Raw genomic sequence first — 17873 nt, 5'->3', positions numbered from 1 at the left:
CCCCCACCCTATGGACACCCTGTCCCTGCCTCCTCCATTCCTGGACCCCCACCTCCTCCCCTGTCTTCCCCCTACTAACTCATACTCTACCTAAAGGGCTAGTCCCTGTTGGAGGCAAGGTGTCAATGGGCTTAGTTCCATGCTGTTTGAGCATAGGAGGGGGTGGGGCCATCAGATCCTTCCCCCCTCCCGTCCCCTCCCTTGGACCCAAATGGCATAGTCCCCACCAGAAATGGAGCCCGCTGTGCTATCCCAAAGGGGACATTGTCCCCTTTGGTGCTATCAACCATCTCCAGGAAGATTGTGGAGCCTGCAAAGCACACTGAAAATGTGTGGTCTGGGGCCCTCTGTCTAGGTACCATCAGCAACACAGTTTTCCTGCAGAGTAGACAGCCGGCCAGATAAATACTTTTGGAGTTCTAGCGTTAGAATTTACAACTGCATAAAGTAAACTACTTCATTTCTCCTGGTTTCCTTGAATGCTTGCATGCACCCAGTGTGGACTTAGGTGCCTATGTGTGATTTTATTCCACCCCATAATTGCAGATTATCAGTCAAAGAAATGTTCCTGGATTGGCAACCTTGCTTGATTGCAAGTATAGGTTTTATGCTGTCCTGTTCCCACCCCAGTGGTTCCCTATTCTCTCCCACACCTTGATGTCCCTGACTACACTCTGCACCACATAGCACATCCCTCCCCACCCCACTGGAGGCTTGGAGGCTTCTGTGGGCTACAAAGCCCAGGGAGAATGCTCCCTGCAGGGTGCTGCTCTCCTGCTCAGACACCAGGGGTGCTGCTCTGCTCTGTCTGTCCTTCAGTGCTTTGCCTCAAGCTTCTTTCTGATCAGGGATCTTCAGTCAAGCTCCCAGTTGCTTGGTTTGTTTTATGGATGCTTCCATTTTTTCACATATTTTACAGGCATTTGTTTAAGCTTGGTGGGTTTTTTTGTTCTGTTTTTCTGTTTTTGTTTTTTTTACAGACTGTCAATAAATTTATGGACAGTTGGCAACCGCACTCACACTGGGTAGAATACAATCACACTTAAGTACTAAATCCACTTATATGTGAAGTAGATAGAGTAGAATTTGGCTTATAGTCTTTTTAAATATGAGCAGAAATAGTGAAAATTGGCATAACATTGAAAAGTGAATTTATCTTTTAGTGGGAATGTTTTTGGATATTTTTTTAAGCAGAAAGGTATAAAATCTTTACATACAACAACTCAAGTTGTTGTAACTGTTTATTCCAACATTGCTGAAGAAATTTTTAGATCAATTATATCTAGTCTAATTACTTACAGAAACATGCTAATCATTATTAACTGATCCTCTAAAATGCTAAATGATCTCACTATTTGTATCCACTGCGTTTAAAAGGAGAGACGAATGTATGTTAAACTGCTTTTCAGGACATTGGCAAAGTTTCTTCTATACTTAAAATCTAATAAATTCTGTTTTAAAAATAGGAGTTACTCTGTTGACATGGTCTACTCTATTTTTAATGACAATTTAGTTTGCTAATTTTAAATTGACTCCCACAAGTACAATTTAAAATATTTAAAGAAATATACCCTTCTTTGCTATTCTAAGCAAGTCTGTTTGCAGAAATGCTATTGTTCCAGGACCCAAAACTTCAAGAAGGGCTTTAAACTCCTGATGCACGTGCATATTTCTCTCTCTCCCTCTTTAAACAATGTATTAAACCTAGGCTGTTCTTTTGTCTTTTTTTATGTGTTATATAAAAATAATCCTAAAAGATACTGTATGTTTTTAAATAACTTCATTGGTTAACACCAGAAGGGTTTCTTTTCCTTCTGTTCTGTCTCTGCAGTTGATAGGATGCAATCACATTATGCTTCTTTAATTTTAAATGACCGTTTGCTTTGCTTTTCCTTCTTTTTGTGCTACAAACATAGTGGATTTATGGTCTGTGGGGTGCATTATGGGCGAAATGGTTTGCCACAAAATCCTCTTTCCAGGAAGGGACTGTATCCTTGTGCTGCTGCAGCATGTTGAATTAGTGAGGTGATTAATGTTTGAATGTTCTGTTATGAAAATGCATATGGTACAACGCTTTTGAAATGGACATGAATTTTTGTATACATTTTGAAAATTGTTGAGGTAAGAACTTCAGTTATATTCAGGCTGCATCTAGCAGTAGGACATAGTCTCTGCTGGTACTATAGTTAGCACACATTCACTCTCACTCATTTTCATTACACACTGCTTTTTATAATCACTTCGTGTGTGTGTGTGAATTTTTTTAAGTTATTTTATTTTAATAACTATCTTTTATGTTAATGTCATTGCATTTTGTTTTCAGTTGACATTTGGTCAGTTGGGTGCATCATGGGAGAAATGATCAAAGGTGGTGTTTTATTTCCTGGTACAGATCGTATCCTTACCTTTGGTCTAGGATATAGTTGTAAGAGATCTAAATGTACTCAAGCATTTTAGTTCCATGTCAGAGAAGTCTGTCTGCTTCACTGCTGACTGCTGTGATACTGTGTGATACAACTATTTCAGAATACCTTTTAAGAATTTGTGATTTTAGTTCTGAGCATCTCAGATTTTTATAGCGATACCATTTTCTTAAAATAAAAAAGTAAAAATTCATAACTTTCATTGCTGTCTTTAGTGATTCCAAATTAAGATATTCTAGAGATAGGAGCAAGGTAATTCTTTGGACATATTGAGGCTTATTTTTTAATTTTATTTTTCTGTATTTGATAGAGTGCCTGTTTATTGCTGTTGTCATTGTTAAGGGACATTCCTTTTATTCCTCAGTGTTTTAGCTGTTATGTTTTGATTTTTTCTTTTTCATTTATAATATATGAAACTGATCCCAGCTTTTGTTTGAACACATCAGCAGTATTGGTTTTTGTGTTTGTAGATGACAATTTAAACATTGGTAAGCAATCCAGCTATATTTAGTTTCAATTTGTCTTAATTTATACCTTGTGTACTAGAAGTTGAATCTTCAAAGCATCTTTTGGAAATACCTGGCGCTCCTTATTGGTTCACTTTCACTGTATTTGATTGGTTGTGTTAGTGCCTGGTGTTGTATTAATGATATTTCCAATGAGGGGCATTGTAAATGCAAAGTAGAAGTAAAAGTATTAGGCTTACCACTAGAAATTATTTAAAAATTGAGGCATTGCTATTGGTAAGTTTTGTTCTCCTTCCTCAAAGTCTGTGGCTCTTTTAATTGATTAAAACAAGCATTAAATTTAAGTATTTGTTGGCTTTGAAGGTAAAACTGCTTAAAAAGCACCCAAAACACACCTCTCCAACTTTGTTTTTCTAGGTTCTCCAAATAGGACATGAATTATTGGTCTTTCTGTGGGCAAATACACCTTTTTAACTACTTGAGCTGTCATGTGAGAGTGTCCATTGGTTGTTAACTGTTACATCTGCATGGTCTTGTAGCAATGCAAGTGAGCTGAGTCACTGGAACTTTGGAAATTAACTTTGCTTCATTCAGGTTTCAAAGTTGCAATGGTTTTGCTAAGCTTATATCACTGGGGAGACAAGGTTCCTTGGGTGAATTTGATATCTTTTATTAGACCAACCCAAATGGCTGGAGAATAGTTATTAAGCAAGCTTTTGGGTTCAAAAGACTTTTCATTCCATCCAAGAAGAGCACACACCAACTGCTGCAGCTTCCTTAGCCTGACGAAGGGTTTTTGAACCCGAAAGCTTGCTTAATAACTATTCTCCAGCCATTTGGGTTGGTCTAATAAAAGATATCAAATTCACCCAAGGAACCTTGTCTGCCTATAACCTTAGACCAACATGGCTACAACCTAAACCCCTATCACTGGGGAGGCATGCAGAGGTAAAAGTTACATTTTAACAAATTATATCATTATAATGTCATACTGAAAGAATTGTTACCTTTCTCTATCCCCAAACTGTGAGGGCTCCATTTCTTTTTGTGCCAGTCTGATTTACCTTTGCTTACATAAACAAGTTTTTGGCTAGTCTTGTCGACTTTAGTGTGGCTGCCCTCAATGTTTGAGTAGTGTAAGAGTGATGTTGCAGCCACAGTGTTCCAGAAATTATGTGAGGCAAGGATTCCTTAGAGTGATATATTTTATCAGACCTGGCAGCTTAAAACAAGTAGCTTAGGTATTTTTGTCTGTCTGTTTTTTCCAGATATACAGCTTTTGTGAGGAGCTGCAGGTGGTCCACAGCCCTGAAATATCAGGCTCCTTTTCCCCCCACCTGATTTTGAATATCTTAATGTTACTTCTTTATGGCTTACTGTAAGAATTAGGGCATTCTTTCATTTATTGCTTTTTAAATAAGGTCTTTAAATAATATTTTTGTGGGGTTTTGCTAGATAGTCTATATCTTTTATAGGCACTTGATAATGTACTTGAGGCTGCAGTACCTGTCTGTAACAGATGCACGTTGGGCCATATTCTGATATGTTACACTTGGGTAAATAATAGCAGAATTTCAGTTTACATTTGTAACTGGACACTTTTGGAGTAATTAGGCACCCAAGTCACTGAAATTCAAAAAGCAATCAGGACTCAGTAGAGATGGTATCTTTTATTAGACCAACAAGTTTTTGCAAAAAAAAAAAAAAATTAATTGCAAGTTTTCAGACACAAACACCCTTCTTCAGGCATTGGAAAAAAGATTGTAAAAGTTCTCCTGGGTAGAAATTAAAGTTCATATTTCATAGGATTTCACAGAGGAGTCAATAGATGGAAAACTCCTCTGGGCATTCAGTTCATAGCTGGTATGAAGCCTCTCACCTCCTGTGAGGATCTGTGATGATGCAAATTGCCTTGAAACAAAGGCAGGAAGCAGGATCTCAGTTTCAGGTGGTCACAGTTGCTTCCTGCTTGGGAAAATATGAAGATTCCATTTAAAAAAACGGCTAAAATTTGATATCTTCTATGTGTCAGGTATCCAGGTTGTAGCTGTATTGGTCTAAAGGAAAAAGCAATCAGGACTCATGGTAGAGGTGATATCTTTTATTAGACCAACAAGATTTTTGCAAAACAAAATTATTTTAATTGCAAGCTCTTGGGCAGAAACTTTTTTCTCTAGAGTCTAGACCAATCCAGCTACAACCTGGATACCTGTAATTCAGAAACTGATTTAAGGTAACATTTTCCAGCAGTAACTAAGTGAATTAGGAGTATAGGTTCCAAGGGTTTCAGTAGGACTTGTGTTCTGAAGTCAGGTAGATGCTTTCTAAAAATTCTCCTTGTTTATGTGCATTGTTCTTTCAACACTGATAATTTTTAAAAGTGAAGAACTTAAGGCAAAAAGAAGATGTCCAGGGTGTTCTCAACTTGGTGAAAATTGTCACTTTGTAGGTAAGCAGCTTTGAGATTCTTGTACAACTTTGGTGAAAATTCCAGTCCCGTTGAAGTTGGTGACAACATTCCCATTGACTTCAGGGTATCAAGTTTATAAAGACCCAAACTCAGGCTAGATTGTTGATTTTACAGCAAAGAGTGAAACACTCAGGACTGAGTCATCATTCAGGTGCATAAACAAAACCTAGCATATTGGGGAATTGGATTGTTTGGAACAAGGATATGAGAGTAAATATAGTGAGGACTGGAAGTGAGCACCTCTGTGTTTTAGTGATTTGAGCCTTGTTTAGAAACTCTTTAAGCCCCTGTACTTCTTGCAAGTGTATCATTCGACAATTAGTTATGATTATTTCTGTGGTTCAAACTTGTATTTCTCTTTAGCATTGTTCATCTTCACTGTTTGCTCGAAGTTAGGCTTAGCTATTGGTAATTATTTTGTTCGTTCTTATAGCTGTCTATCTTCATCTCTGTTAGATATGTTGTATGGTTTTGAATTAACCTGTGTACTCAATGTTAGATATGCAGTGTTTTTCTTAGCTGCTTAACCTTAGATATTGATCAGTGGAATAAAGTTATTGAGCAGCTAGGAACACCATGTCCTGAATTCATGAAGAAATTGCAACCAACAGTACGGACTTATGTGGAGAACAGACCTAAATATGCTGGATATAGTTTTGAGAAACTCTTCCCAGATGTGCTTTTTCCAGCTGACTCTGAGCACAACAAACTTAAAGGTAAGTTCTCTTTTATACGTAGTTGCTGTATATATCAAATATTCTTAATATTTTAGCCTGGTAAACAAAAGTTTAACTTTTGTTAATTATCATGTGATGCTTTTAAAGATTTAAAATGTAATATATTGGTACCAGAGAAGTGAATGAGAGAGCTGTGACTACAGCTAGCTCCTTTTTCGATTTGCTGAGCTACTGCTGCTTTTGAAGAAAATCCCGTGGGAAACGGGTATTATTTTTCTCCACTACTGATATCAACAAATCTGAACTCCTAAGTTTGGAAGAGGGTGGTGGTGAGGAAGTTGGCACAGGAAAGAGTGGAACAAAGAAAAAAGATATCTTTGTAAGTGCTGTAACCAGAACACTCCTTTAGCTTCATTTCTAAATTATGTAAATCTTTTATCTGCCCAGACTTTGGCTATGGGATCCTTTGATTTCAGAAATAACTTCTTGGTGAGCTGCTGTCTCCTCAAGAAGCTGTTATAGATGCATCACATTAGTATATTATGTTGTTAGAAAGTTATCTCTGGGGTTTCTTCAGCAATTGCTTAATCTAAAATGTATACATGATGCTGGAAGCGGAGACCAGAATTCAGGACTCTTTTTTTCCCTGACCCACCCATCCCTCCCTAAATTGGCCTAGCTTTAAAAGAAAGGGTAGAAGGTGCCTTCACTCAGATTATTTTTTGTCTTGAAAATTATGGCCTTCTCCTTGAAATTGCATACGCTAAATAAAATTCCAGTATATTGTTTCACCCATCTTAAGGCAAGGTCATCACCAGTGTGAAAAGCATAGTAAATGGACACAAATCAACAATGTGGGACATGGTTTGGATGTGTCCACAAGGACATTTGTTGTCATTGCGAAGGCCTCATTGATATAGGTTTGAGGCACAGTGAGCCCACCCAGTTCAAAATGGTTGAGAAGTGCCCAATAGTGGTGTGGCCAACTAAATCCTGGTTGACTGACTTTAGGGTCAGAGATGATGTGGCGATTGGTTGGTGCTTGTGCTGACCATTTTTCATGCCATTGAGTAAGTAAGGAAGAGTCAAAAGGTTTTAAAAGTGTGGGTTGTAATGGATGCCTTGAGGGGAGCCGAGCTTTTGGTGGGTAGAATATGTTCCAGTAGCACTGGCAGAGTAGGGTTATCATGGAGTCTGGCTAGTAAGTTTACTTCAGCATGTGTGCAATGAAGGTGAGGGCTAGTAGCAATGTTACTGAGAACTGGTAACCATGGGAGTGGAGTGGGGTGCAATGTGCCTGACACAAGACACGCTGTAGCATGCAGTTGGCTGTCCTCTAGGGCTGTGTGAAATTTCGCCAAATGTTTTGTTTCGAAGCTGTTTTGATGTGTTTTGAGCTTGAAGCAGCAAAATCGAAACAAAACAAAAAGCTTTGAAATGAAATGAGGGCACCTGAAATGTAAAGAGCTGCTCTAATTAAAGTGTCCGCAGAGTTTTGTGTATTCAGCACCCCGTGCTTCAAAATGGCAGCAGGGGCACTTTAACTAAAGCTAATACTATGAGCTTTAGATAAGGGGCCCCCACCGCCATTTTGAAGCACAGGGACAGTGCAAACATGAGACAGCAAGGCTGTTTGAGCACGGTAATTAATGCACTGCAGCAGACTCGATTAATTGACTGTAATTACAGGGTGTTGGAGCAGCTCCCCCACATGTGTACAGGCACCCTAGGTGATTATCTTAAAGGGAGGCACCATCAGCACTTTCTCTTGACATGTTTTTGAACAAAAGTGGTGTTGGGATTGGGGTATATTACACATGCTCTGAGCCCATGTTCTGGATCACATCCAACAGAGTATCTTTTAAAAATGCATTACAATCTAATTAGTCTATTAAAGCATCATGGTAACACACATCAATAGTAAATTTGAAGATAAGAAAACATGGCCCATTTTCAGGATTCCTTCGTTTACACGGAGGCGGCCCACGATCAGTTACTTACTAATGGCTTTGCCACAATTTTTTTTGTCTAGTTTTATATGTGATGCAAAAACTGTTCTTTGTTTGACTTGGCTTTTTAATATATAGTATCTGGCACTAGTTTTGCTAAATTTGGATTATGTGCAGATTTTAAATATGTAATTTGTTTGCTTCTTGCTGAGAATTTTGTGTGCATCTCTTCTCTAAGCTTTATAGATTGTATAAGATCTATTAAGCATTTACCTAAATAGAACATGTTATTCTTGTAGCCAGTCAAGCAAGAGATTTGTTATCAAAAATGCTGGTTATAGATGCTTCTAAAAGAATCTCAGTGGATGAAGCCCTGCAGCACCCATACATCAATGTCTGGTATGATCCATCAGAAGCGGAAGCAGTAAGTTCTTTGTTTTGACCTTCTGTAAGTGGGGGGCTGTATCGAAGAAAGCCAACTTAGGGATATAGTTTTGTGTCATTGCTTGCTATAATAATTTATTTCTTTTTTGCTATACAACTGTTAGAATTGTAGCTGAACTATATTGACTTGCTCATTAGGACTAATACTTTGGGGGTCAATTTTTCTGGCTGCTGTGGTGCACTGAACTTAATCGAATAATTGCATAATTATGGCAATTGCACATAAAAATTAGGGCATTCATTTATTGAACCAGATGCTTCAATCTCTCATTCCCATGCATACCCTTTGTAACAGGAATCAGAGTTATTTGTTCATTGGGAAGGAGCCATTTTTGCCAGTTTGGGCAATTTGGCATTAACCTAATACCATATTTATTTTCACATATCGTGTGCTCCTGAATAAGACAAGTAGCATTAAAGGTTAGAGTCTGCATATTTCTGTTCCAGCAAAGCAAAATCAGCTTCCCTGCTTAAGATATAAACCCCAATTTTGGGGGGCTTATTTTTTTGGAAAAGGTAAACATGGTATAGGAGTAAATACAGGCAGTCTTCGGACTTACGACATAATTGGTTCCTGAAAACTGCGTCTTAAGTTGGAAAGTTGTAACTTAATCAATTATAGAAGAATAATTGCATTAATGCATTTATATTGTAAATAGCAATCCTATTGATCTGGAAGGACTTCTTTGAGGTGACTTTGCTGGACTTTGTGAAGGGCTCTTGGTTGGACTTTTTGAAGGGTTCGGCTGGAGTCTTCTCAGGAGTCTTGGCTGCAGGTTTTTCTGGAGTCTTGTCTGCTTTCGTAAAGAAAGTGTCCTAGCAAGTTTGGACAGATGTTCTCCAGGGACATGGACGACGCAGTGAACTTGTTTGCTGGTGTGGCGTCGCATCAGATCAAGCATTGTAAAGTCGAAACTGGCATCAAAAAGTTGAAACAGGGTGTCAATTTATAAACATTGTAGGTGTGAAACATTGTAACTCGAAACGTTGTAAGTCAAGGACTGCCTGTATTGTAATAACGCTATAGGTGCTATAAGCAAAATTGCTGTACAAGGTCTTGTGCTGTCAAGTATTGCTGTCAGAGAATAAAGTGATTGGTTGAGAAAAGTATAGTGCTTTTCCAAAAATCTAACTTCAGGTTTATTGAAAGAAGCTGAAAAAATATGACATTTGAACAAAGGGGAGCTGGGAATTGAAGATGAAAATTGATGCAACTAGAATTCTGATGAATTTCCATTATTAGATAAGAGGAAAATGAGCCATTGGCTGGAAATGCTCAGAAATGGAAGCTGGGGAAGAAAGTTGCTCTACTCAAATAGAATACACCTGTTTTAGGCCAGCCACACTTGCTAATGTGTTGACTGTAATAATGCAAGAAAAACTATCAATTACTAGGAGTTTAAATCCTTTCTGGCCCTACTTCCTTATGATCCTATGATGCATAGAAAAGAAGTCAAATTCAAGATGGCCAAGCACAACATAGAGTTTTGTTTGATTTTAAAAATTTTATGTGGGATTCTGAAAACTATCCTTTAATACAAGGTGTGACCAAAATACAGGCCAGGGGTTGGATCTGGCTGAAGTAGCCATATCATCCAGCCACTGGGGCTCCCCATGGGTCCAGAAATTTGGCAGTATGGTGAGCAACGGTAGTGTTAATTGCCATGACTCCCGAAGTTGTGGCAATTAACGCTGCTGTTGCTTATCCTTTTGCCAAACTTCCAGATCTGTGGGGAGACCTGGGGGCCTGAGCCGAAGCATATGGAGTTGCATCACCCGACTTGCAGGGCAGAAATTTGGTGGGAGGAGGAACAGCAACTGTCATGACTCTGGAAGCTGCAACAGTTAATGCTGCTACTTGAGCCTTGAGGGCCAGATGATGTTGCTCCCTGCTCCAGATCCTGATCATCCCCTGGGGCTGGATAAATTGTACACAGCTGCTGTATTTTTTTATTAAGTGACATGTATTTTCCTTTTGTTTAATTTGTATTGTTTGAGTTGCTTTATCATGAATCAATTCTAATTGCAGCCTCCGCCAAAGATACCAGATAAGCAATTAGATGAAAGAGAGCACACAATAGAAGAATGGAAAGGTAAGAACAACAGTGTCCTTGGATGCAACCATGCAGTAAAGGTCTAGTGTTATTAGATTTCTGTTAAGCAACTTCATTGCCCTTCAGCTCTCAAAAGTTTGTATATCATTTTAAACATTCACTAAAACTGTATTTTTTTTACCTCTACTGAATTCATTTCTTAAGTGAATTGCACATTTTGATGGATTCCAATTCCAACTCCAGCTGAGAGTGCTTCCTGGATCTAGGCCCTTCTTATTTGGACTGGTCATCTAGAAAGAGTTCTCAAAGTTCCCAGTTCCCGTGTCAGCTCACCTTCCCATGCCACCAGAGGCTCTGGGCACAGTACCCTACCTGTCTGTGTTGGCCTCCTGTGAACTCGGGATGCAAGACCTTATACTCCAGCCAACTCCTCCGCCTTTTGTTCTGTGGGTCCACCACTTCCTCCAAGATGGAGGAAGTCTTTGCTTTGTCCTTTTTGAGGATCCTGTCCTCAAAGTGAATTTCTAGGAACTGCTGAAACATGTGACAGAGTCTCTATGAGTTTCCCTAGAGAAAGTCACTGAATTTTCTGTAGCGTGTTGGACTTTCTCTGTCAGTCATAGCTATCTCAGGTGGCAGTCCTTATAAACAGAGCCATTTTGGAGCTTTGGTGTGTGCCAATATCCCATCGTCTCACTGTCGAAGGGGCAGACAAAATACAGGATTCTACTCATGATGGAAAAGTCCATATAGCATGCTTGTTACTTGTTGTAGTGGCTGCTAATGAAAAGGTTCAAGAAGCTACTAATTGGGTTCAAGAGACAAAAACCTAAAGAAACTGGATTGGCTGGATAGGAAATTGTACTTCTCTACTATATTCCAGTTTTGCATCTTTTGCTGTAAGGACAGTTATCTCATTATGCTGTCCAGTTATATAAGCATATTGTGCCTTCATGTGAATTATAGGGACTCATTTTTCATTCTACTTGCTGAAGGCCAATTGGTGACTAATTGGGTCCTGGAAACTGCCCTTGATATAGCTACCGCCAGAGATATGTGGACTGTTGCTTTCAAGCCACCCAGGAGACAGTGTGTGTATGTGGATATTTACTTGAAGGATAAAAGGAAGTTACTTACCAGTAACTAGAGCTCTTTGAGGTGTGTTAGCCACATATACATCTGTCCTGTTTTCTCAAAGTCCAATACAATTTAAGACTAAAGTTGAAAGTAATCTGCCAAGCAGGGAGTATGTGCTGCCTTTTATCCAGCTGGTCCATGGCATTTTGAGAATCAGGGTCAAAGCACTTTCTATAGGTAGGACTAAAGCAGAGTCTGAGACTAGTGGTCAGAGTGTGAGATGCATGCACAAGCTGTTACGAGTATGTGGACAGTACGTCTCCAAGAATGCCAGTTACCAGTGAGTAAAATTCTTTTTACAGTAGAGAGCTGTGGGTGAGCAGGGCATGAGACCTAGACACCAGATAAATGGAGGCATCAGAATGGGAGCCCTATTGGTAGTGTTCACCTGTCTTCCTACCCCCTGCCCAGCACTTTCAGGAAAGAAAGAAAATTCCTTTTCCTTCCAGCTGCTTTTTCTTTGCTAAAGGAAATCCCTTATACTGCTGCTGAAGTAGATGCCACTGCTGTGAGAGGAGGCATTGATGTGGTCAGCAACAGTTAATGGAGCAGCTGCCAGAATTTAGCTTTCCCAGTTTAACTATTTTATAGATTTAAACTGTTTTATGACCATTTCCCACTACATTGGAAATGTGTGTATAAAAAGTCATGGAGGAATTTCATTTTGAGTCGGAAAGTCTATGATTCATGGAACTCCCTCTGAAAACACATTTTTTGGTCACAAGTTCCATGATTTGGGCAAACTTACAACTTTACTTGAAGAGGATGGAGAGGCCATTTGGCCTCAAATTAAATATCTGTGTTAATACAGGTATCAAGGCCTGTTTGCTGTGTCTGCTGTAATACAAGCAAGCATTCTATCTGGCCTGCAGGGCCCCTAAAAATTTTGGAAAATTAATATTTATCTGCCCCTGGCTGCCTGTCATGCGGCCCTCGATGGCTTGCCAAAACTCAGTAGTAGCCCTCTGCCTAAAATAATTGCCCGTCCCTGTTCTACAGCTAGTGAAATCATTCAGTTTCTAATGGTGCTGCCTCTGTATCTTCCTGTATCTTCTCCTTAAGCTAACAATTCCAGTGCTAAAGCAGAAGACAGCTGACAGTGACTGTTGTATGTTTATTATCTTAAGACTTCACATATTATTTCTTTTTTGCAATTGTAAATACACCACTCACATTTTCATAACAAGTTCTTAAAATGTCACTGGGAACACCTTAAATTTGTTGTTCTTAGGTTACATATCTTGCGCTATACATCCTGATGCTACATGCGCAATAATAAGATACAAGATTTTATTTAGAAAATGTTCTCCCCTCTGTTAGACCTTATGATCTAGTTCAGGGACATCACAGGTATAGGCAGAGCCCCATGATCCAGCCTTCAGTGCTGCCTCTGGGTCTTGAGTTGACCCATGAGCTGCATACTGCACCTGCCGTGGCCAGTCTGGGACAAGCCACACAGTGCCCACTTTGGGACCCGTGCTGAACACAGGCCCAGTCCAGGACAACCCCCTCCTTCCTCACCCCCTCCCATGGAGCAGCGCCATGCAGCTCCTGTTTCACCCAGTCCAGAACTGGACCCACTCTGACTGGTCTGGGACTGTGCTGCTTGCTCCAGCCAGTCTGGCACTGGGCTAAAGAGTCCAGGATGTGCATTTTGGATGTCCCAGATGCCATGGGTCCCAGATCTCCCCCAAAGCAAGCGCCATGGGTCCTAGATCCCTCCCTGGAAGAAGTGCCATGGGTCTTGGATCTAGAATTGGTTGGCAGGGGGGAGGGAGAGGCAGTGGACCATATCTGGCCCATGGGGCTGTCCCCACACCAGTCACCATTCATGGACGCCAGGTGAGTTTGACAGCCCTGATCTAGCTCAGTGGTCAGCAACCTTTTTTCAATAATGGTCTGAAATGACCTGGCTCCTGCTGCTGCTGCCACTGCTGCTTCTCCCTGCCATGGCATGGGGAAAACCTCCCTGCTGCTGGAAAGTCATTGAAGCCCCCTGAAATTTGAGAGCCAGATCCAATTGGCTGTGTGCTGCTGACCCCTATTCTAGCACACTAGGGGTTTTAAAGGAGTCTATGATTATAATATGGACAAACATAGTTCTGCCATCCATAGAGGAATAACTGACAGTGCCATTTTTCACATGCATCCTTGTACTGGTCTTTGGTAACTGAGGACACTTGGAAAAGGCTTATTTGTTTGTTTATTTTTTCAATTTATACACTGCCCTTCCCACAAAAAGTTCAGGGTTTGGGAGCATCCCCTTCCATTTGTTCAGTTTCCTTGTTTTTTCTTGTTTCAAGAAGGGGCCTCTGAGTAAAGGTCATAGGAGAGAGCAGCATGTGGGGATGTCATGTTCAGTGTCTGCCACAAGCCACCAAACCAGAAGGAGGAAGTGGGGGAGGCCTTCTTTAAACAACTGATGGAAGCTTTCAGATTACAGAATTCAGTTCTCATGGGGGACTTTAATTATTGGGACACCTGCTGGGAGAGAAACAGCAGTGCAGAAGCAGTCCAGCAAATTCCTGAAATGTATTGGGGATAACTTTTTGAGATAGATGGTAGACAGCCCAACTATGGGGGAAGCTCTTCTCAACTTGCTGCTCACAAACGGAGAGGAGTTAGTTAAGGATGTGAAGGTGGAAGGTAACTTGGGTCACAGCTACCATGAAATGAGTTCAAGATCCTAAGGGCTGAAAAGAAGAAAAGTAGCAGAATAAAGACACTGGACTTCAGAAAAGCAGACTTTAGCAAACTCTGGGAATGGGTGGGCAGGGTCCTCTGAGGGGCAAGTCTGAGGGGAAAAGGAATCCAGGAGAGCTGGCTGTTCTATAAGGAAACCCTTTTTAGGGTACAGGAGCAAACTATCCCAATCTGACAAAAGAATGGAAAGTGCAATAGGAGGCCAGCTTGGCTAAACAGCAATCTTTTCAATAAGTTGAAACAAAAAAGGACTCCTATAAAAAGTGGAAACATAGTCACAGTATTAGGGAAGATTATGCAGCCATTCAGGGAGAAAATTAGAAAGATCAAGGCACGATTTGAGATACAATTGGCAAGGGACATAAAAGGCAATACAAAGGGATTCTACCAGTATGTCAAAAGTAAAGGGAAGACCAGAGAAACGAAAGGTCCCTTACAGAATGTGAAAGGCAATCTAGTTACAGAAGATACTGAGAAGGCTGATGTATTTAATACCTTTTTTTGCTTCAGTTTTCTGTGCAATTGGCAGCAAAAATGGGGAAGGAAATATACATCCTGGAGTAGTAGAACAGCACGTTACAGATGGCTTGGAGAAGCTAGATGCTTTCAAGTTGGTAGGGCTGGATGAGATGCACTTAACTGAAGAAATTGGCCAAGTTAATTGCAGAGCCATTAGCTATCCTCTTTGAGAATTCAGGGAGTTTGGGTAAGGTCCTGAATGATTGGAAAAGGACAAATACAGTGCCCATCTTCATAAAAAAGGAGGAGGAACATCCAAGGAATTACAGACCAGTCAGCCTGACCTTGATACCTAGGAAGATCATTGAGCGGTCCTCAGGACATCTATCATGAAGAGCCCAGAAGAGAATAAGGTGACCAGGAATAGCCAGCATGGATTCACTAAGAAAAGGTCATGCCTGACCAACCTAATGTTCTTCTGTGATAAGATATATACCTTGACTTTAGTAAGGCTTTGCACACGGTCTCCCATGACATTCACGTTAACAAGTGAAGGAAATGCTGACTAGATGAAAATACTGTAAGGTGGATACATACTGTATTTACTTGAATACAAGACAAGGTTTTCCCTCCCAATCAGCATGGGAAAAAAGCCCCTTGTCTTATAAGCACATACAAGGAAACTTCATTAACTACTTTGTCATTAAACTGCTGCCAAAAGCAGCATGGGTTCAGTAATGGAAGCCAGCTATGAAGCTGAATAAATGTAGCCAACACTGAGTATGACTGTAAAATACACGGCCCATATAGGAAAACATACTGATGGGAACCTTTTTTTAACACGTTATTAAAAACACACATCACCCTACACTTACAAAACTACACATATTAGGTGTTGTTTTATTAAGACTTCATAGCACAGAAACAACAACATCTCAACAACATACAACTACATATATTAAACCCTTAAACAACGTACATCAACTTCCTACAAAAAGAACAAGCGCTTATAGAAATCTTTTTCTTAATACAGAACCCCAAGAATTGTTACCTCAGTAACCACGTGAAACTCTCCACCCTTCCCATTAGTATCTCTCTTGGTTTTGTGAAACAAGTGCGCCCAGTCCTTTTTCCTCCACTTTTTCTCTGCCTCTTCCCAACCTCAGTCATTGTGCTCCAGTACACTGATGGTGCTGTAGTGTGTGTTCACTCGGAAGCAGACCTTCAGGTAATCGCGGACATCTTACTGAGGCATACAAGAAAATTCAGAAGACTAAGATCCTCCATCAACTATCTCTTAATGAATAGTTCTCAGTTCCAGTAATACAGATCCACGGTGAGACTCTGGAGAACACTGCATATTTCACGTATCTCGGAAGCCATCTCTTGCAGAACGCTGACATCAATGAAGAAATCTAACAGTGTCTCAAATGTGCAAGTGCAGCCTTTGGATTCCTGAAGAAACGGGTGTTCGAAGATCACGACATCAGATCCGAAAGCAAGCTCCTAGTTTATCAAGCAGCCATGATCCCCAACTTGCTGTACAGAGCTGAGTCGTAGACAACATAGAGGAAACATCTAAAGTTGTTGAAGTACCATCAACGCTACACGTGGAAGATCCTCTGAATCCAGTGGGAAGATGGATGCGCCAACATTAGTGTCCAACTGCAAGCAAAAATCACGAGTATTGAGGCAATGATCATCTGACATCAACTTTGTTGGACCGACCATGTCATCCGGATGTCTGACTCCAGATTCCTGAAGCAAGTTTTATTCTTCCAACTCAGCCAAGGCATACGCTGAAGAGGAGGGCAGAGAAAGGACTTCAGAGGTATCCTCAAGGTCAACTTAAAAAAAAAAATTCAACATCTATGTCAACTATTGGGAAACTACTCCCCAGGACCACCCCAAACGGAGGAAGAATCTGCTGCAGGGATCTTAGTACTTTGAAACCTTACAACAACAATAGGAGATGGAAAAGCAGGAGTGGCAGAAACAGCGTGTCACAGACCATATCAAGAATCCAGTACCATCTACCCCACATGGAAACACATATCCAAGCTGCAGTACAGTTTGTTAATCCCAGATAGGCCTCATCAGCCATCTTTGGACGCACACATAAAGCTTACATTTTGCATAGATGAATAATCCCAGGTCTAGCACCCCCCATTCTCCTCATCTCTCTTGCTATTTACAGTTCAGCTTTAGCCAACATTTCTCTTTTGGCATTCCAGAAGAACACATATATTTCCCTCTGTACTTTTGCTATCTGCTGCCATGTCAGTGGGAATACAATTCCTGTATGCAGAATAATCGGCAGTAGCACAGCGTTAAACACTATCACTTCTCCAGCAAAGGACAGTGTCCTTCTAGACCATAACCAAAGTATTTGCCGTAGCCTTGTTGTCACCTTTTCCCATGCTGTATTACCTTTTCCTTCAGTGTCCATTGGGATCCCTAGCACTCTGATTTCTCTCTCTCTCAATTGATGGCCTAGCTTCTGCAAGTCCCTCTGGTTCCCCACTCCTGTTATGGTGCTTTTTGATCTATTTAGTTCATCCCTTGTCACATCTCCATACTCTGATGTATGTTTTAGCACCCTTTCCATTGAACATCTGTCTCTAACTACTACATTTATATCACCCATGTATAGTACACATTTTACCTCACCCCTCCCAGCATCTTTACTTCACTTATGACCTTGTATTTTCCTGTTCTTTGTGTTAACAGTTCCATGCTTCACACAAACATTAGTGGTGACAGGGGCACCCTTATCAGACCCCTGTATGGATTTTAAAGATCCCACATAAGTGCTCATTAATTTGGATGCGACTCTGCTTCTTTGTACAATAATTTTATCCAACATATAAATTTCTCTGGGAACCCCATTTTTCTTATCACCTCGAATATGTAATCATGATCTACTCTGTCATATGCTTTTTTCTAAATCTAGGTTTGCTATAACTGTTTGTTTTCCTCTCTTGGATGTGGGACAGTGTATCTCTGCTCACTCTGATCGTTTCGGAGACCCTTTGACCTAGTGCCGTGGATACTGGGTCTTCATGTATTATCTTCTTGAGGTTTTTCCTC

At 40.4% G+C, this 17873-nt stretch overlaps 1 protein-coding gene across 6 annotated transcripts in view; it reads left to right on the top strand.

The window, feature by feature from the left end:
* MAPK8 (mitogen-activated protein kinase 8) overlaps window positions 1–17873 on the top strand; it is a 126531-nt gene that overhangs the window by 96922 nt on the left and 11736 nt on the right. For 5 of the 6 annotated variants that reach the window (XM_006014762.3, XM_006014763.3, XM_025207842.1 and 2 more), the window contains 4 exons: window positions 2324–2395; window positions 5894–6076; window positions 8286–8410; window positions 10460–10523. In XM_006014762.3, the coding sequence (XP_006014824.1) occupies window positions 2324–2395; window positions 5894–6076; window positions 8286–8410; window positions 10460–10523 (444 nt within the window). Of the gene's footprint in view, window positions 1–1916; window positions 1989–2323; window positions 2396–5893; window positions 6077–8285; window positions 8411–10459; window positions 10524–17873 lie in introns of all 6 variants that reach the window. The other variant, XM_006014764.3, reaches the window with a different exon arrangement.

Source organism: Alligator sinensis, unplaced genomic scaffold, assembly GCF_000455745.1.
Source record: "Alligator sinensis unplaced genomic scaffold, ASM45574v1 scaffold264_1, whole genome shotgun sequence".
In the NCBI taxonomy this organism is placed as follows: domain Eukaryota; kingdom Metazoa; phylum Chordata; order Crocodylia; family Alligatoridae; genus Alligator; species Alligator sinensis.
The sequence above is the reverse complement of the archived record's forward strand: the minus strand, read 5'-3'. Positions and strand labels throughout refer to the sequence as shown.